Below are 21,212 nucleotides of genomic sequence, written 5' to 3'. Positions count from 1 at the left end.
GTTCTGTGCATTTAGCGTTCATCGTTCAATAGCACGACACTGTGTTCTAGATATCCGCTGTCGTGCCCAGCTACGAAATAGAGTGGCGTTCCGCTCCTGCATTCACACAGAGTGTTCTCATAATGCCATAACTGGAGGACCAACACGGTTCATCCAACAGTTTGCTAAACCTGCCCGTCTCTCCTGTCCCTACTTAGAGTAGCATATAAAGCACTTTCGTAGGCCATGTCTGCGCCTTTTTAGATCTCATTAAAGGACAACTTCAACGAAATATCACTTTGGCTAAATGGCTTATAGGTTACTATATGTGGTATTGAAGCAACCTTGGCAAAGCCACAGAGCTGGTAAACGTGTATTTTTTTACAGCGACAGCTCTACTCCAGGTACAAACCCAGAAACGTCTGGCTCTGTAAACCTGAGCTTCGAGCCGGGGCAGCCAAGGTCAAACAGGCCTGCCACTGCCGGCGGCTGCGGCGTACGCCGCCTGGGCTTCCATATCTTGAAAGCGATCTGCGATATGGACAAAGTGCGCGATCGCGCGGGCCTAATCTTCAAAGCGATCCGCGATGTGTACAAAGTGCGCCGAGTGCCGGTAGCTTCGTATGCGCTGTGCTTTCAACGCTTAATTGAGGTTGAAGCGAGACGCTCGCTGCTGCTGCCATGCCGAGCAGCGTCTTTTTGTTCTGGTGCACTTGTAGCTGCGCTAGTTGCTGATGGCGCAGAGCAGCGTCTGTGTCCTTTCCCAAAGCAAGCAAAACCGTGCTATCGCTCGACAATCTTGGCTTAATCGTGTTTAACCACGGCAAATTTGTCTTATTTATTAGCAACTTTTAAACAGCACCTTAGCAGACGACGATGCTGGTTAGCAGCTATGACGAATGTCCGAGCACGCGACTTCCGAGATCTCCGAGCGTGCCGCGGGCAGCCGGAGGCGCTGCCTCATCTCGGAGGTCACGCTGAAGAGCAGCGCGTTCTAGGTCATGCGTCACTTTCGGCGAGCGGTAATGGGAGCGTTCCTTTAGTGGCACGAGTATAGTACTCACAGTAATAAAAATGACCGTGGATGTGCCCTGATCAGAGCCCTTCGCTATTTTTTAGTGAGCACTAATCTGATAGATTGCGTATGAGTCATATGTATACACATGACTTGTCTGTACTGCACGGCACTTCTTCATTTCCTTAAAGAACATATTGATGTTGCGCCCGCATTGTCCCTCGTGGTCAGTTTTATGTGCAAATATACATGATGCATATGTATATATACATAAGATGATTTGTGTGTGTCATCACCTCTCCTGTGTCATGAATGACTGTCTGGGGTAGTGGGTTATGGTGCTGGTGATAACGCCGTTATATTAACACTATTTGAGTGCTCGTGTCTTGTGATTGCCGGTATACAGTGTAGTGCGTGTTGTTTGCTCATTGTTTTTTTTTTATTGTTCTTGCTTCAGTAGTGTATTTAGTATTTTGAGATTGTAAGTTCCTATAAAAAGGCGCACTTTCACTTTTTCTATATTGAAACAAAAAATACGAGAATCACCTTCTATAATTAATACAATTTAGAACGTGCATGAAAAGGCAACCCTTTCACTGAATGCTCTTTTTTTAATGCAACTGAGGATGTTGCTCCTAAAATATACCAGAAATCACTGTCGTTGCTAGGCTAACGTGTCGGGTAGTGGGGGTAATGTTTATATTATCCCCAATATTAATGAAAATACAAACCTAATCTCAAAAATTAATGATAAAATACGAAACCTAGTCTGTAAATGCGTAGTCGGTGTTCTCATAAGATGAAGGTAAACAAGGAAAAGCAAATTGCTCACTGATGCATGCATATCTTTATCGGACAACTCTAACTTCCAAAGGTTGGTGTCGTTTAAACTTACAAACAGCTTACAACAGTTCTTAACTGTTAACATTCTTCTGGTATTCTCGATCGCTCCTACCGTGCTATGCTTGGCTGGTCCCCACGGGTGGGTTTCGTTCTTTCAGTGTGGATGGCCAACCACGTAATGAGAATGAGCGTATCACACGCGGGCCGTGTGCGCGTTTCGCGAAGAAGAAGAAGAGGGAAGAAGGAACAGCGCTTTCGTCGCACTGCCTGCTTCATCATCCCGATGCCTAAGGAAAAACCTGCAATGTGAGCATGACCCTGTCTTCGTTGATTCGACCTTGGTTAGAGGGCTAGAACTACGACAGACTGACATGCTGTCTCCATGGCGTGGAAATACGCAGTAGCGAACATTCTTCTCTTGCACGGTCCACCGGACTTCGCGCGATCAGGTAGACTACATTTCTCGCTGAATGCGTAGCCTTTCAGATCTGCATTGCTGTACTGGTAGCTCATTATGCCGGGAGTTTTTAAAGAAGTATTCATGGATACGTGCTCTTTGTAAATAATAGGTACGGATGCAAGTAGGTAACGGTATCGCGCTGAAACATTTCATACATTCGCGGTCATTTCTGAAAAAAAAAAAAAAAGAACAGCCTCGTACTATTATAAGTGAAAAATAGCACGAATGACAGGGAGGACGTACAAGCTGGCGCTGCTAGAAGCGACGCGATAAACGTGAAATTAACGGCTGAAAATAAACCGGCGCACAGGTGTTCGAGAGATTATGATGACGAACGGCGGTGTGATGCATGACGTCATCGAAAGCGCCCCACTCGTAGCATGGAATTTCTCGCGAAAATTGTTACAGGGAACTCTGGTGTAAGCGTATCTAGGTGCTGCGAGAATGGCACTTACGCCAGCATGAGAATGGTGCTTATTACGTAAATTTGGCTAAAGTTAGTCCATGCATGTGATTTCAACCAGCTGTCAGATTTTTTAAATTGATCCTCTTCAACAATATATTGAGCTATACATATAACAATGTGCAATTATTATGCATGCGCTCCCATTCTTAGCACCTTCTGTGTTTGGGAAGATAAGAATGCTTCAAAATTTAGGTCAGCGAAGGCAGCTGAAGAGTAATAAATGAAGCCACAAACACGTCTGAAGGGAGTAGCACGAATGCAGGGAAAATATATGAACTGAGATGAGTTCGACGGAAACCCATTTGGTCGGGGGGAGACATTGTAAATAGTTGAAAGTTGTTCGGCTCCAGCACGGGAGCCTTGTTCACAATAAAGATGAATCTAATAAGGTAAATCCTAACTGTGAACAAGGCTCCCATGCAGGAGCTGAAACATCATTTTGTTTATAATTTTTATTGCCGGCGTCCAACTTGGTACAGCTACTTGCTATCTATGAGCAAACTGCCATTTTCGTGGTAGCTAAACGATTGCGGAGTCAAACTTCCCTCTAGTAAATTTAATAGAAAGCTCTATACGGCAATAGAATACGGATATCGGCGCAGTGAAGCGTGTGGTAAGGGGACGCAGAACAAGAGATTTGAAAAGCTGTGAATTGACGCAGAATATTGGTCGTGACAAGAGCCGAATGTGGCCAACATTTACGCTCTAATGAAAGCAGTGCATCCGTAGTTGGAGTTTGAGAGCCTGCTACGTAGTTGCACAGCTAGATGCGTAAGATTTTCCGCGAAGTTCTGGTGTTCAAAAGCGAGCAGACGCAGGAAGAAATTCAAACGGCGCAGGTCTCCGGTCCACCTCTTCGGAGGTGGGAGACAGTCGGTCGAGATGTCGAGCGAGCAGCAGCCCGGCCAGAAAGCCATCGAGGCGTTGCGCAACTGGCAGCCCTCGGTCCGCGGCGGCACGCCGGTCACGGCTGAGACGGTCACCGAGATGACGGCCACTGGACACCACGTGGTGTGCGCGCTTGTCGCCTGCCTCGGCTCGTGCGCAGCCGGCACAACGCTGGGCTACGCGTCGGCGGCCATGCCTTCCATCGAGCACGAGTCCTGGTACGACGTGCATAACAACACGCACGAGAGCCGCTGGTTCGCCGACCTGCTCCTGCTGGTCGCGGCGCCCGGAGCACTCGCAGCCGGTCAGTGCCTGCACCGTATAGGACGGATGGATAAAACTTTATTGGATCTATTTAAATGTGGTTGGGCCCCTAGACGTCCGGGAGCCTCCTGGCCGACATCTCTAGGTAAGCACGGTCCACCAGCCAGAGCTGGTCATCCGAGCAAGTGGCCCGAAGAGCGGCCTCCCACAGCAGGTCAGCGTTGCCGTTGTAAATTGCAACAGCCACAAGCACAGGTCTACACAATCGATGTCTTTTATATCTGATTTAATGCGGAGCACGTCGTGCACATGTGCGTACAAACACGTTGTCGAGAGTCCTTTATCAGACATATCGCAAAGTCGTTCAGCAGGCGATACGTGTAGGTGGCACTTCTTTGCGTTGATCCTTCCGGAACATATAGAGGACTGCTGCAGAGGTCCATGGATTAATACTTAAGAAACGCATCCGCGTGTTACAGCAGCTAACTGGCCACTATTCATGGAACCATTGGTTCAGTAACGGCCGTCGTGCCACAGGCTTCCTGCTGGAAATGGTGGGCAACCGGCTGATGCTGCTGCTGTGCGCTTTCGGCCTACTGGGCAGCTGGCTGAGCCTGCTCTGTTCGTCCAGCACGACGGCAATGTTCGTGGCGCGCTTCATGGCTGGCGCCTTCCTGGGCGCTACCTCCAGCTCTGCCGGTGTCCACGTTGCCGAGATCTGCCCCAGCGAACGCCGAGCTTTCTTCCTCGGCTTCGTCGAGGTGGGTCGCGTAATTAGGCTTGCTGTTTAATCGCTTCTTTGAACTGAGTGAAACCAGTGATTAAATTTCTAGGCATGTTTTTGTTGCCAAATCGCCTCTTGCGAGCTTGAGATAACTATTTGATCAAAACGACACGGATAGGCGACTGCCTTTTCAAGAAGGCTTTGCAGCCATCTAGTCTGTCACGAACTAAAAATTCAACAATGATTACGATACTCGCTAATGCGAAATTTGAGCGCAGTACTAGATGTGGATTCATTTGACGATATATTGCAGCATCGATGCGTTCACCACAACGACCGGCATAGCCGCGACGCGCGGCGCTATATATAGACTCTCCACACAGTTTCCGCTTCCGGGAAACTGCAGCTTTAGCAGGAACCGTATGGCGCGATTTCAGGCGCGATTGACGCGCGGATGGTGGGACGTACGCGTCATTCTGACGAGTGCCCAGCATGATCGCATCATGCTGGGCAAATCACGCCGCCGCGTGCTGCTGCTAGGAGTATAAAAACACGCCTCGCACGGCGCGACCACCAATCAGAGGTCAGGTAAGTCACGTGGCATCTTTTTTTTTTTTGCCACCAGATGGCCCTACTCTCTGCGCGTCAGAGCCAGGAAATATCTCGGGTAACAGGATATAAATACCTTGGTAGATGGACAAACGAAGGCAGCAGATCTATGGAAACACAGGAAAAAACAATAACAGTGAAGGGGAAGAGAAATGCAACCATAGTGAAGCACAGAGCGCTATGGGGATACAATAGGTACGAGGTCCTCCGAGGTATGTGGAAAGGAGTAATGGTTCCAGGACTTACTTTTGGCAATGCATTTGTTTGCTTCAAATCAGGGGTACAATCAGGACTCGATGGGAACCAAAGGTCAGTGGGTCGCCTCGTATTGGGTGCTCACAGGAAGACTACAAATGAAGCTGTGCAGGGTGATATGGGCTGGACTAGTTTTGAAGTGAGGGAAGCTCGCAGTAAAATTGAGTATGAAGAAAGGCTGAGGAATATGGAAGAAAGTAGATGGGCTGGGAGAGTGTTCAGGTATCTGTACAGGAAAACACATTGATTCACACTGGAGGAAAAGAACTAGGAAGCTTACCAGCAAGTATGCGGCCTGTGGGGTGGGCAACACAGCAACAAAGAAGGTCAAGCGGAAAGTTGAAAGGCTGAAATAATCTCATGGGTGGCGGCAATGGAAAAGAAACGTGCCGTGAGTAACTACTTAAGAGGAAAAAACAAAATCAGGAAAGAAACAATTTATTGTAACTCAAAGGGAAGCTCATTACTTTTCAAAGCGAGATCGGGAAGCCTTAGAGCACGCACCTATAAAGCGAGATATAAGAATGAAGTTGAAGCATGCGCTTGCTGAGGTAAAGCTAGGAAAACTATGGAGCATGTTTTATTAGAATGTGAAGACGTCTACTTAGCGGTCGATTTAGGCACCAATGGCCTCCTTGAAACCCTTGGGTTCAGCGAGAGCAGTGGAAAAGAAAGCATGTCCGCAATAGGGATTAGTAAGAGGCGATTGGAGGATTGGTGGAAGAAAAGTAAGGAAACGACAAAAAACGGAGGCGTACAAAAGCACAGTTCGCAATAGAGGATCAGAAAAATTGGTTGTGGGCGTTCACAGTGTTTTTGTTTCTTTCTTTATTGTTTAACCTAGGTGGGACATTAGTCAGCATAATAGCAAGAACTTGGTGGCGCAACCCACCGCCCCGTTCCAAAGGGGACGCTCATAATATCCACCCATTCATCCATCCTCGACGGAACCTTTTTGGCGGAATTTTTTTTTCTCGGCAGAACTGGCGCGCGCGTCGAAGGAAACACGTACTACCGCGATGCGGAAGGTACATAGTCGCAGTTTCGCACACAATGTTTCTGTTTGAAATGAAGCGTGATAAATACACGTTGGAAAAATTGTCGCTGTCTAATTACACGAAGATTATTTTTATTGTAGTGTTCTGTAACTTTAAGGGCATATTATAAGTGTGATAACAAAGACAATTCATGTCGTTGGGAGTTAGGTTGTCTGGCAAACCGAAAAACGCGGCGTGAAAGCACCGCTCCATTTTTTGATGCGGGTGCTCGCGCGTCGTATTTCTCGCTCGCGGGAAATGCGCTATGCGCTTCCCGCTTTATGCGACCATAATCCTTACCGGGAAGCGCTTGCGGCGAGCTGCTTTCTGGTTCATTTTTCTTTCCCCACATGACCGATGCCGCGGAACATGAGCGCCATTCGGTGGCGCTTCAAGATGGCTTCCTCTGCTTTCCTCCTCAGGCTTCCACTGCACCATCCTCCTCCGCATTCCTCCTCGCGCGCTCTGTGCTTTCGTCGTCTTTCATCCGCCAGTGCACTCCGCGTTCGCTCTTTCATCGTTCGCTGCGCTCGCTCTCTCGGTTACGCCGAGGGAGGGCAAGGCACGCCGACGGTCAATGCAGGAATAGGCGCCTAAGAGCTGTGTCCTAAAAGACAGTTTCGCTAGAATGACATAGTTAGGTGGCTACGTTCTGAAGTGTTCTTGTTCCCGATTGGTCTGTTATGAACAAAAAATACATATTATTTACTTAAATGACAAGACTTTGCATAACAGCACAACAGAACCGCCGTGTAGCCATATGAAATAAAGATTTTTATATCTGGTGAACTGGTGTATTACCATGTCAGTACGTGATTATCACATTATAATTATGTGACAACGCCAAGGCACTTGGGCAGTTCTGTGGCTTTGGAGGTGATCGAGTTCTGTAATAGTCAAACGTTTCCTCCTCCTCCTGCACGGTCAGGTGTCCAGGTACACGGGAATGCTGCTGGCCTACGTGTTGGGCCATTTGTTCACGTGGGAGATACAGGCCGGTCTGTGCATGTTGCCGCCCCTGGTGCTCGTGTGCCTGCAGCGTTACGTCCTGGACAGCCCCCAGTGGCTTCTGCGTCACGGCAAGAGGACCGAAGCCCTGGCCGCGCTGTCCCGCCTTTATGGCCTCGACATCCCCATCGAGTTCAGGATACGATCGGCCGAGGAGATCGCCAAAGCCAAATCCAGTGCCACAACCAGCAAGTGCGCAAGGTGAGCATTTAAACGGATTGTTTTGCCGTTTTCTTTTTCTCAATAATCGATATATCTGTCGGCGTTCACTATAACAATGTTAACCCTTGTCAAACTTGCATCTCAAGTACATGAATATAGTAGGCACGTGCGTACTTTGGCAGGTCTACAAGCAAATGCCACCTCTCGCCGTGTTTAAGATGCAGATTACTCGTATGTACAATGTTCCCGCGCAAATTATGGCTCTTAGACACTGCATTTCTTCTTTCCAAATGTGCTTAAGTGCTAATTAACAATCGACAATTTACGTTTTATGGCCGCAAATGCGTCATATTGGTTTGTTTTTTACCTCTCTCTTTTCCGCCTGTGTTTATCGTTTTCCTTTCTTTTTCTGAATTTAGGCCAGTGGAACGTCACGCTGCTGCAAGGCGGTACTCTTGCTTCCTCTCACCTAACCACCTGCGTGCATTTTTTGTGTGTCATGTGATTAAATTAACTCACACTCAAGCTGTGTTCCGAACCTCGGAACCTCGAATTGTGCACCTAGTAGAGTGCACAACACCCAAATAAAGAAGAAGCTCTCCCAATTCTATAAACATAATATGTTCTGACTTCCAAAGCGGAGAAAGCGGATATGCTAACTGAATATGCGCTATAATTTCATCTTACAAAATTTTCCTCTCTTTTCAGTGGTGAACTACGGAGTTCTGAGCTTAATGCTTTAAAAGTTTATGCTAGAAATCCAATTTAGGCAATTTCTGTAACATATGCGCAATTGAAATAATGATATTAGTTTTTATAGCCAGTGGAATTGGGTTTGTTTTTCAAAAGCGAACCAATTTTGTTGAATTATTTCAGTTGTTGCTTGCTGAAATTACTTAAAATATTCACGCTTAGTGTCGAGATTGGCTTCAGGCACTACTAACTCTTCAAGGAGTACTGAGAATACATTTTTGAATAATCTTTTGCGATAGCCTCGAAAAGATACTGGCGAACCCCAGAGCGCTCTAAATAATTTAATACGCCAGATTTTATGCAGCCAGTTCGGTTTTGTTCCTCAAGAGGTGACTATCGTGGCGTCATCAGGTACAAGGTGCTCACGTTGGACCAGGATATGGCGACATTTCGACACCGGCTCCGGCTCTCACTCAGTCGTCTGCTACGCTGCTACATCGGACGCTACCGCGATCGCACTATAGGAGGCTACTGAGCCAGATGGAGCGAGTGTCAAAATGTCGCCATGTCCCGCTCCTGCGTGACCACCTAGTGTATTATGACGCCACGACAGTCACTTCTTGAGAAACAAAACCAAAGCTCACTGTAGAAATTGCTGGTACATTAAATTATTTAGGGCGCTCTGAGGTTCACCAGTGCTTTTGTAGGGTATTGAGATCTAGAACTTTCATTTACAGCACGCGCGCACGCACGCACACACACACACACACACACACACACACACACACACACACACACACACACACACACACACACGCACACGCGCACGCGCACACGCACACGCACACACAACACACACACACACAGAGAGAGAGAGAGAGACCAAAAAACAAGAAATAAGACGAAATTAAGGAGTTGTTATTATCATGTCAGGCAACTAGTAGACACCTTTAATATGTCGGCATTTCGTGCAGGTGTATGGCGCTGGCGTTGCTTCTGCAGCTCCTTCCCGAACTGTCGGGCGTTCGGCTCCTCCTGCAGCGCGGCGATCAAGTGATGCTTTCACTGATGGCCGAGACGGAACCCTGGGACTCAGTAGGCGTGCTACTGGTCGCAGGCCACGTCGCGCTGTCCGGCATTTTCGCCTCGCTCACCAGAGTAGCTGGACGACGACACCTTCTGCTCCTGTCCGCCGTCATCACGGCTATCTGCATGATCACCCTCAGCCCACTCCAGCACCTCGTATTCAGGTTCCTGCCATTAATTTCATACCGCCAAATGGTGTTGGTACCATACCTGACGCAAAAGCTGTTCACTTGTGTCCCGTCCGTAACAAGAAATGATACCCATCATGACGTCACGACGAGGGTCAAGCGTGTGCGTACGAAGATGAAAGGTACCACGAAGCGTGGGAGAGCCTTCTCAAAAGTGGCGCTCCGACCAATTGAAGCGAATGCAATCATTGCAGCGCATACGCTAAACGCAGCAACGAATCGCAACGCCCCTGTTGTAGTTCACGCCGCAGCGCTTGACACAACTGCTGCAGTATTGTAATATAAGGGAACTGATTCAAGAAGTGCATAGTAGCCAGAGTTGTTGCTAAGATTAGGTGCCGTGAACCATCGGGCTGAGAAACCCCGCCTGTGGCACCTCCCGACAGTACCCCCCGTTTGCGATGCTGGTGTGGGGCCGAAATGGTGCGTTCGTATTGTGGGGCCTCAAACGTTCCTTTGGGTAGTGGGAAGAATCAAATGGGCATTTCTTGCGCCTTTATACACCACTCTGCCCAGCCGAATTAGTAAGAATAGAATCTGCCGATGGACACTGACGAATCGAGGAAGTCAGACTCACGGCGACCGGATATCGAGCGAATATGTTCGCCCCCCATGCTGGACGGCAACGTGTAATCGTTCGCGTGTACAGTCACGCGAACGGTAGCGTGTTCGAACGACCGTCTTCTTCCATTCCGGTGACCCCTCCGAAGCCTCTCGCGGGACAGTCCCGCAGAGAGTGCAGACAGGCGCGCTCCCAGTCGGCGCACTCCGCCCACCTGAAACCAAAGAGCTTAAAAAATACTCCATTTTGCGCCCGAGCAAGCCCGCCGTTGAGCGGCGTTAGCGGCGCAACTATCGCCGTCTCTCGGGCTATTCTGCAACAACACCGACCGAACAACGCGGCGCAGCCGGATTGCAACTGGCGCGATTTTTATGCGGGGAAAAGCATGAGGGGGCGCATTAGAGTCTAGCGTAGCCGCGGTATGCAATGACCTATCAATTCTGCAGCATAACAGCTGTTTCGTGTTTATAATACGCAAGATCTGAAAGTTGCCTAAATCTCCCTGAATATCTTTTTTTTACAGCGAATATTTGATTACGCTGGTGCTACCTGGGGCCGTATAACAATAACTAATCCAATCTGAGTTTTCTTTTTTTTTTTCGATCTTCTGACATCGAATTAACTTAACCGCCGACGTAAGCATCGGACGGTGACCAGTAGCGCTGTTTGAAGAGCCCAATCAAACGCTCTACTCCTTTATGGGAAGTTACTTTTGTATGTTTGCACAGCGAATAGCATTGCCTACCTTGACTGGTTCTCCGTGACAGACAGACAAGAGGCGAGGAACACGAAGAAGAGATGGTTTTGGTTGGACCGAGCTAGAGCAGCGAAAGAAGATAACCGGATGAGGAGGGCGTTGCGGGAATTGCGATTGGCCCGCTCCTTACTTAGCTTGTGGTGGCTTGCAGCCAATCGCGGCGGCGTGCAATATATGGGTAAAATCGCCGCTAAAATGGAACCTCAGCGAAGAAGAGTTGAAAGAGCCATGTTATATACGTGTCGAAAGGGTTCCACAACATCGTACTGCCACGAGAAAAAAGTTTATTATACGCAAATAAATCCGTTCTCCGCGGCAGCTCCGAGCAGCTAGTACCAGAGTGATCGGCGGGCAGTGGTCCTTTATTCCTATCGGAATGCAGCAGTATGCGACTATAACGAAAAAAAAAAGCTCAGTTTCGCTCGGAATATGAATGCATTTTTAATGCGTAGCGTCACTCTAACGTGGTGAGTTTTCGCAGTTCTGTGACGTCGCGTGAAAGGCAAGTGGACGCAGCCCGATAACTTTCAACCAATAGCGGTAGGCTAAAGGCGACAAAGGTGTAGAACCGGAAATAACGATATTCCTTTTATTCGGCCTAATCATGTGTAATCTGTTTGCACACATCACAACAGATGGGAAGTTCTCAAGCTTTCTTGACGTTGCGTGACAGATAGGCGAAGTGGACGTGGCTCGAACAATTTGACGAATGGTGGAGGGCTTATTGTAGAAATAGAATATAAACATTTGGAAAAGCTTTGCGTTATAGCACCCCTGATAGCTTAAAGCGTGGAAAGTTGGCACAGCCTACATAAATAAGAGCTAAAAGGTGACAGTACTCAAAAGAGGATGAAGGCGAACGCCTGCGCGATCATGAGAAATTCATTATATTACTTGAAATTTTATTTGAATGCGTTGTTAGTTCCTATTACTCGTTTTATACCACGAATGGTAGTGGATTCGAGTACTTTAATTACCTATACTTTAATTAACTGTACCTAAATCAACTTCGCCCTAATTAACACCAAAGGTGGAAGGGTCGACTCCAACCAAAGGTCGTGGGTTCGACTCCCTATGCATTTTGGTGCCATGAATTGTGGTATGATAACGCCGGACGTCGAAATTTCGACTCGTCAGCCATCTAAGCTTTAGCTCGGGTGCTCCTATCTAAATACATGTAAAAGGAGAATTCGTTTTTCTCGGCAACCACTGCACCAAATTTGACAAGGCTTGTGGCATTTAAAAGAAAAACTTAAAATCTAGTGACTGTTCGTTTCGAATATTTGAGTTAGGTCGTCAATTTTTTATTAAAAATTGGCAAAAATCAAATTTTCAAGAAACGAAACTATCAAGTTTACATCTCTGTAACTCAACAACGACAAATGATATCACAATTCTGTGAATTGCATCGAATAGTACATGTATCTAAAGCGCACAAAACTGATAGGCTACACATGAATATAAAAAAAATTTAGTAATATGAAAATACAGCTTTTGCAGAACCCTTGCAACCTACGTAACAAATTCACATAAGATGTAAAATGACATAATGAATTTGTCCGCTTTTAACGACCTAATGGGTGCCGTTTACAGAACCGCGATATCTGTTCTTGATGCAGAGCTATGAATTTGCAAACGTCGTGCTTCTTTTTTTTCCAAACGGTCGAATATTTGAAAACATTTTTAACAAAATTCAAGCCGTAAATCGAAATTCCACTTCCAACAGTCACTAGAATTTAACTTTCTCTTTCAAATGCAACAAATTTCATTAAAATCGGTCCAGGGGTTATCTCAGAAAAACGTTTTTGTGTTTTACATGTATTTGAATAGGCCGCGTCGGAGTTGGGCCCGAGTTAAAGCTTCCTCTCAATACAAAGGCGAATTGTAAAGTGTCAAGCCACGAAGATTGCCAGCCAGATTAGGTGTTTTAAAGGACAAACGCCCTTCTCAGGAATCACCAGTTCATCCTGTCTTGCACCAGCCGAACAAATACTTATACCAATAGATTCCTTATTATTACTCCAACTGTCTATAACTACCCGTTGCGTTACCGTCCCCTATCTACCGCTTCCTTTGCCCTAACAGACGAGTTATCCGTTCTACGTATCATATGACATGCCCACGTTAATTTCTTTTTCATGTAAATTTCACTACCTAACTGCTGTTGCTTTCTAAACGACACTGCCTTAATTTCATCTCTCGACGTTTAGTTTATTGTTTTGCGTTCTATCCTTGGTTGTTCAGTGCTATAGCCTTACTTAATTTATTTTCTGGAATGTGCGGCCCCACACTTCGAATAGAAGGGTTCAAGCGAAAGGCAAATAGTGGAGAGACGGCAGAGTTGTAAATGATCCATTACAAGCATAGCTCGAATGGACAAGAACTGTCCTGTGTTTCTTTTTTTTCTTACTCTTAATGCATTTTAGCCCGGCTCCGAATAGAAGGACACGGGTTGACGATAGCAAACGAAACCAGTCCCCAGCCTTCTGTTTGCGCTGTTTTACTCAAAGTACTGCAGCGCTATAACGTAAAACTGTTCCAGTGTGATTTTATTCCAATCTCCTAATGTCCAATTTAGGTAAACAACGACGCAAGTGGTGGGGGGGGGGGGGAGGGGGTTCCACAACATTTTCCAAAAAGAGAACGCTCACCCCGTGTGCAGGAGGTTCCCTTTGCTTAGTTTTAAAGCGAATACCGTCACCTGCAGCGACAGGTTTTACTTAACTCGCCGTCTGACGACAGGCGAGGAGCGCGTAAGCGTGGAGAGGGTTTGAGTGGGGCCTAAATAGCAGAGCGAAAATGAACCACAGGGAAAGTATCGGGCTTCGCCTGCGTCTCCGAGTCATCCGAGCAGTGCTAAGTCACACCGGCGTCGCACAGGAGAGGCAGAAGTAAGCAGAGCGATGCTGACGTGTCCGGTTGGTCCGCTGCCTCTCGCTTATAGCTTGCGGCGACTTCTCTACCATCGCAGCGGCGGGAAACGGGGCGTTACATGCCAAAAAGCCTCTACAGCGTTATGCTTTCAAGAATAGCGACGAATGGCAAGAACTGGACCATGTGAGAAATTTCAGAGCTCAGTGCCGTGAAGCGAACGTCAGCAACAATATTTGACTGCTGCGCTAACAACTACTTCGAGAAACGTTTCGTCAATAACTGTTTCGGCGGGATTGCGCGGTGCGCTGCGGTTCCAATTATCGTAACCTAGGAAGAAATAAACTAACGTTATTGAGTGCTCCACGAAAACTTATGCATTTACTCATCCAAAACATGTCACAACAAATTCATGCATGTATCATGGAAAAGTAATTAAAGCATATTACTTTACTTCCAAGTCCAGTAATATCTACCAGCAAGCTCACTTTAAAACCTGCTCATTAAAAAGCCTTAAGCAGGATTGCCTTCAGACTCCCGCTAATACATCTGTTGCACTTCACTCAGACGCGCATCATTGAGCGGGGTAACAAGGCCATTCACTTACTTAGACTGCCATCTACGATGGTTTTTGTGTGGCTTTCCTATCTTAGAGGGACCATATAGCAATGGCGTTTGGACAGAAACGTTCAATTAATGAACAATTGCGTGTCACTGAAAGCAAAACATAACTTTTGAGTGTCATGGCGGTTCCCTCCCACCCTGCCCCGCCCCCCCCCCCCCCGGGATTCGTTTCAATATAAACGCATTTACTTCAGTTTTTAAAGCCGTATAGCGAGATACGCGTCGATTCCGCAACTAGCTTACGTGCAAGATGGCAGGCACTCTGGAAACAGCTGGCCGCTACTAAGAACCACGTTTTGTTCACTTTTGCGAATACAAAACGTCTATGTTTTTTTTTTTTTTTTTGCTTCACGAAATTGCTAAAGATCAGCCCTGGCACAAGCAGAGTTCTAACGCTTGAGCTAAATTACTCGTTGATGCGGCCCATCACTTCTACAACAAGGAATCAAACTGCTTAATTCAATATTTGATATAGCTACAAGAATAAACTTTTTGAATTAATTACGTAAATACTTAAGTTTGAATAATTAATTACATACTCAATTTACAAATTGTAGCCGATGAGTTTCCAAGGCGTATCCAAGAACGAGTTCTCAGGACTACACAAGTTTCGAGATATTAGTTTTCGAAATGTGTGAAGAAATGTACTGGCGTTCCAGCTACTTTTGTGCTTCAATGCATAAAACAGCGTTTTCTTTAAAAATTAGGTGGCACAACAGTTGAACGCAAGTTTGAACGCATAGATCTTGAAACCGCTTCCCTCCTTAGAATTCGGTCAAGTCGATATGCCTCGCAAACTCACTAGCTCCAGTTCATAGATAGAAATATCTGTCTGACTGTAATAATTTAAGAAGTTAATTAGTGTAACTATGGTAATCACAAGTTACGCATTTTGATTTGTCATAAAAGTAATGGCTGCCTCATCGAGCAATTTAGCTCAATGCTTGGGATTGTGCTATCAGCCACAGGTAATTTTTAAAAAATTTCGTGCGGCTAAACACTCCACATAGCTCTGCGAGATGGATAGTAGACTCGGCTGCTGAGGTTTACGTTATATCAAGGAATATCGCATCTGCTTCATTCAAGCGGGTGGAAACCGTGAAAGAGTAGAACGAGGTGAGCAAACACCGTATTACGCGACTTCATCACACGCGAGCGTAAACTAAATTAGTACAGGGTGTTTCACTAATAATATACTGTAATTGCCGGTTTATGGCTCGATTCTAATTTCATACTTACTTTACGGCTTCGACTACCCAGCGCCAGAGCGATCGGCGGGCGACCATCGTCTATTGCTTCGGCACGGGACCAATCTTCGTATTTTCGGAGAAAAGGTTCCAGTTTTGTTCGGCATAATAATGCATGCCCAGTGCGTACACGTTACTTTGACGTCTTAATTTTCGTGGTTTTGTACCGTCGCGTGACAGACAGGCGAAGTGGGGGCGGTTGATGCCGACAAAGATGTAGAACCGATATTTATATATATATATATATATATATATATATATATATATATATATATATATATATATATATATATATATATATATATATATATATATATATATATTGTTCGGCCGCTACTTACGCATATTAAGTGTGTTCATGTCGTTTCGGGAGAGACAATGTGCACGGTTTTCATGACATCGCATGACAGATAGGCGAAGTAGGCGTGGCCAGAAAGCTTTTGACCAATGGCGGAGGGCACATGATGGAAATAGAATAATAGAACACTGGTATGGCTTTACGTTATAGCACACCCAGGCCCGAATTCACAAAAATGTTCTTATGCTAAAGCTGTTCTTAAGAGCATATTCCAGCCAATTGTGATGTCGTACACATCATTAGTGGAGGCGGCCGTTCAATGGCGAAGACCACGTACGAACATAAAGCTCTGTGGCTTCAGCCCCTGATTACCAACACGTCCATTCGCATCCCTACCGGCCCATAGACGTCATAACTGGTATAATACAATCAACCTAGTCTTTTTTTTAGCTGCACCAATTTTTTTAACATAGCCTGTGGCAGGTAGCACAATTCTAACCCTTGATATAAATTCCTCGATGAGGCGGCCATTACTTCTACGAGGAATCAAAATGTTCAATTGAATAATTAACGCAATTACGCTAATTAGCTTACGAATTAATTAATTTACGTGACATATTTCAATCTACATATTATAGCCGCTGAGTTCGCACGGTGTATCTATTTGGAACGAATTCTCTGGACAGCAGCCGTTCCGAGATATTAATTTTTAAAGTGTTAATCGAGATGCATTGGCGTTCCCGTTACTTTTGTGCTTCAATGCATAAAACAGCGGTTTCTTAAAAAGCAACTGGAACGCCAATGCGTTTCATTGGACACCTTGAAAATTGATATCTCGGAACTGGTGCTTTCCAGAGAATTCGTTCCAAGTGGATCACCCTGCGAACTCAGCCGCTATAATTCGTAGATTTAGATATGTGACGTAAAGTAAGTAATTAAAAGTAATGATTAGTGAAGTTATATAACCTATTCAATTGAACACCTTGATTTCTAGTAGAAGTAATGGCCGCCTCATGGAGTAATTTAGATCAAGGATTAGAATTGTGCTACCTACCATGGCCAATGTTTAAAAAATTTGGTGCAGCTAAAAATAAATACACCCTCTATGTTTCCTTTGCTTTCGTTTCGAAGACACAGGTAACCTGTCGTTTATAAATTGGACTGCCTGAGGAATGTCCTACAATACACTAACATGCCGAGGATGACGAGGCCGCCTTTGACGAAGATAGGTCCTCCTATCGAAACGTTGGCCAGCCTTTCTGAAGCATTTTAAACAGAACAGCGCGTATTTTGGCAGGGACAAGGAGAAAGACAAGATACGGACCAGCGCTGTCCCTGTCGTGTCGTGTCCAATTGTCGTGTCTCCCTCCTTTTCCCTGTCAAAATACGCGCCGTTCTGTTTAACATGGCTTACCAACTTGCCCAAACGTCCGTTTTAACGACTTTCTGAGGCACTTTATCACTGTTTATAGCCTTGATACCACAGTGCGCTATTCCATCCGCTTTCTTAATTTTGGACAAAAATACACTTAGTACTTAATAAACAGAGCAATATTTTAGTAACACTCACAACGCCAGAACGTGACTTTCACTGTGCTTATGTGCTCGTTCCGCGCGCAATAACGGCAGCCACTGGACGGTGGAGCATCGGCCCCGGCTCACCAACTGGAACGGCATCTACGCCGTCGGCATCCTGCTGGCCAGCCACTCCCTCGGTCTGGGCCACGTGCCCGCGCTGCTCGCGTCGGAGCTCCTTCCGGCTCGCGTGCGCTGCATCGGAGCGGCGAGCTCGTGGGCCGGCCGCTGGCTGCTCGCCTTCCTGCTGGCGCATGAGGACGCCTGGCTGAGCGCGGTCGCGTCGAGCAGCCGCGGACTCGTGCCTGGCCTCGTCCTGGTGTTTGGAGCCGCGCTAGCAGCAATCGCGACGCCCGAAACCGAGGGCCGCACACTTTTGGCCATTGAGGGCGGCGTGTGACTACAGCTGGCCGAATCATTGTCAAACGTTTCCTTTGACTCCACACCGCAGTGCCGACCTTCCCCATATAGGTCACCTTAGATTGGACATTTGTTTTTTATTTTGAAAGCTAAACCAGTGCTACGCTCGTTCGTTTTGAAAGCAGGCGATATACTATAATTCTCCAAACGTACGTTGGTTTGTGTCAATCAATATCAATTATAATTCAGAAAGTTAAAAATCATATACTCATTTTATAAATAATTATTGCCCTCAATACGACAATTGTAAATGGGCTCTAATATTGCAGCATTTTACCACGAAATCTCGAAAAGTGAAGGTGCGCGGATAGGCAAACTCATTGAAAATAACTGCCTGCCCTTGCACTCCCTCCCGCGGAATACGATCTCGGCGAGCTTTGAATTGATGCGATACCAAAGCTGTGCGCTGTGACAGCGGCATTTTTTTTTTCTTTCCGTTTTTCGTAGCAACATTAGAGCGGGCTGCGCAGAAGCAGAAACGTAAATATCGGTTACTGACTCATAACCGAGCGATATTGAAAATAAAAGGAATTGCAACTAAATAGAGCACCGACTAACGCATAAAACCACGCTGTGAAACCTTGCCTCTAAAACAGATCTCGTAATGTGAGCAGATTAAAATCCGGTGAAGTCACGAACTACTGAAGGCCGCAGGTCCCAACACCTATATCGATAAATACCAGTAAAGCACACCTGCACGTTTGAAAAACTTGCGCGTTCTCTGCAGCGCCAGCGAATGCACATGACTTCAAACGCGCGGGTACTATTACGTCTTTTTCAATGATGGCCACCTATTCCACCTATCTTCCACGATGGACACCTATTTGCTAAGCTCGCCGTGCGATAATTCTTTTACGAGCGGTTAAGCGGCAGCCTTGCCACTAATCTTGTAATTACCCTACCATGTGTGAAAGTAAGCAGTTTGATGTCAGCCAGAGCAAAACTTCAGAGCTTCGTTATTAAGACACAATTCCATGCCTCTGAATATTCCTGACAATGGCTTCAATCCAGGAGAAAATAGCTGTGTTAAGCACGCTAAAGTTATGGTGCTTTAGGTGTCAAAACGCCGAGTTGATTACGAGGCACGCTGCACAGCGGGGCACACTTTAACTGCGTCTACGTCTGAGCATGCAATAATTTTTGCATTTCGCCCCCACTGAAATGCGAAAGCGTGTCCGGGATCGAACCCATGACATCCGATTAAGCAGTGCCATGTCCTAGCCACTAAGCTACCACGGCATGTTGATGGGCATGCTCTTACACATGTGAAAATACATGGGCCTGTCGCTATAGCCGCCTTCGAGGAAGCCTCCCCAAACGCTAAGCCTTCCAGTTATATACAAGGTCCAGTGAACGCCTACGGGTTTCCGTTTCCCGGCTATACCAATGCATCTGCGCTTGCAAGAACATGAAATCTCCAATAAAATGTCGCAGGCCTACGCGACACACGCAGCACCGTCGCGGCGTAAGCTGGAGGAGCGGCTCCACAGGAGCTCCATTTCCGGCAGCACGCACTGGAGGGTCTTCGCGGCGAAATTTCTTTGCCTCGTTTTCACGAGAAGGAACTGAACTGCCCGCCCACCGTCGATAGCGAGCTGCGGCTTTGCCTGCTCTCTGCACTGCGGTCTGCTGAGCTAGACGTTGCCTGGCAGCAGTCGTGCACGTTGCTCTACGATTCGATTCTTCAGCGGCGGTTCGTACTTTGCGAGGAGGCGTCATGACGTGTACCGAAGAGTGAACACAGCGATCGAGACTACGCGGCGCACATGTCACATCCCTACCGTGTTTTTCAACGTCACTTCAACGTGACAATATGTGAAAACCAACATCCTGGATCTTTCCTTTGAAAGGTAATAATCAATTAATATAAAATAAATATCGTCTTGCGTAAACCTCATTCGAATAGATAGCTTTGTGCGGTTTCTGTGGGCAGTAATCTGTAATTTCCGCACCTCACATTTAACCGGCTCCTCCACAGAGGTCAGCTCAGAGATTCTTACTGCTGCGGCGGTGATAGCTGACGCTGTGGTCATGGTCGATCTGAATAGGTCGCGAAACTTGGAACGAAAAGAGTGGCGAAAGCTATTGTCAGAGACATACTGTATTTTCACGAAGGACAGCACGATTGAAGCGCGCCTAGGTGAGAAGACGACAAACACCGAAACAAGAAAAGGTATGTTAAAAAAAAGCGTTCAAGAATATGCCATGAGAATGCTGCCAAAAAAAAACCGTAAAAATTCCATGTCACATAAGTTTCCTGCGCTAGAACATCAAACTTTATTTTTGTTGTCTGTTTCACAGTGTAACGATTCATTCTCGGTGACGCCTACTGACCAATGCTACTGGCGCAAGAGATAGCCGGCCTGTGCAAGCCTCTGTACAGCTATTATGTCGTGAGGTATAGCGTTTCTCAGTTGAACGTGTTGGTCTCGTCTGCCATTTTGTAAGGGGCAAGCTAAGTGTCTCATACCCCCGATAGTCTGCAAAACGCGGCGCGTGGTACAGGAAGTTATTTGAGCTCGCCTCGCGCAGACACACGCTCGTGCCACTGCTCGCGCGTTCGTCATCGGCTTCTTCCAAAGGTCACTCCGATGTCGCTCATCGTATAAAAAAAAAAGCGAAGTTAATTGCGATAGACTTAATTCAGGCCCTCGAACCCAAAGCCTTCGGTGGGAGTCGTATCCTCGAGCTTTGGTGGGAAGTGAGAATGAAAATTTCAAGTAATTTATTGAATCTATCTTGAGCGCGTAGACTTTCGCCTTCACCCTCTTTGGTGTATGCTAAAGTGACTCTAATTTTTTTTTTCTTTAGTATTGCCTTGTTTATTTGTTTAAGGTGTGGCGTGCAGTTCGCTTCAAATTAGGGCTGAGCCAGCGCACAGCATTAGTTGTCGAACGGTGTCAGTGCAGTCAGTTCGTTATTATGCACGTTCACGCTGGTGAATCCGGCACGCTGTCTCGTCGTGACGATAAACCCGGAGCGCTACGCGAAGGAAAGTCACGCTATATTCGTTCACTCTCCGTAACACAGGCTCTGATAACCCTACAGACAGTAAAATTGGTGCGTTGAAATTTTTCTGAATGATAACATGGTGCAACGCTGTCTTGTCTGATAACTGTTGGATATGAACACACGGTGTCGCATGTAATAGTGAAACATTATATTACGGTGTTTTAACGTG

The 21,212-nt window shown here is 46.4% G+C and overlaps 1 protein-coding gene across 1 annotated transcript; it reads left to right on the top strand.

The window, feature by feature from the left end:
- Nucleotides 1-2,120: 2,120 nt before the first annotated feature.
- On the top strand, nt 2,121-18,432 carry LOC126532198 (uncharacterized). The gene is made up of 7 exons (XM_050179868.2): nt 2,121-2,143; nt 3,425-3,491; nt 3,664-3,955; nt 4,453-4,676; nt 7,469-7,749; nt 9,378-9,653; nt 17,666-18,432. Exons 1-7 carry the CDS (start codon nt 2,121-2,123, stop codon nt 18,009-18,011), a joined length of 1,509 nt encoding a protein of 502 aa, XP_050035825.1. The 3' UTR covers nt 18,012-18,432.
- The last annotated feature ends 2,780 nt before the right edge of the window (nt 18,433-21,212 follow it).

The sequence above is a fragment of the Dermacentor andersoni genome, chromosome 5 (assembly GCF_023375885.2).
Source record: "Dermacentor andersoni chromosome 5, qqDerAnde1_hic_scaffold, whole genome shotgun sequence".
Classification (NCBI taxonomy): Eukaryota; Metazoa; Arthropoda; class Arachnida; order Ixodida; family Ixodidae; genus Dermacentor; species Dermacentor andersoni.
Note: the sequence above shows the minus strand (reverse complement) of the source record. Positions and strands in the feature narration are given on the sequence as shown.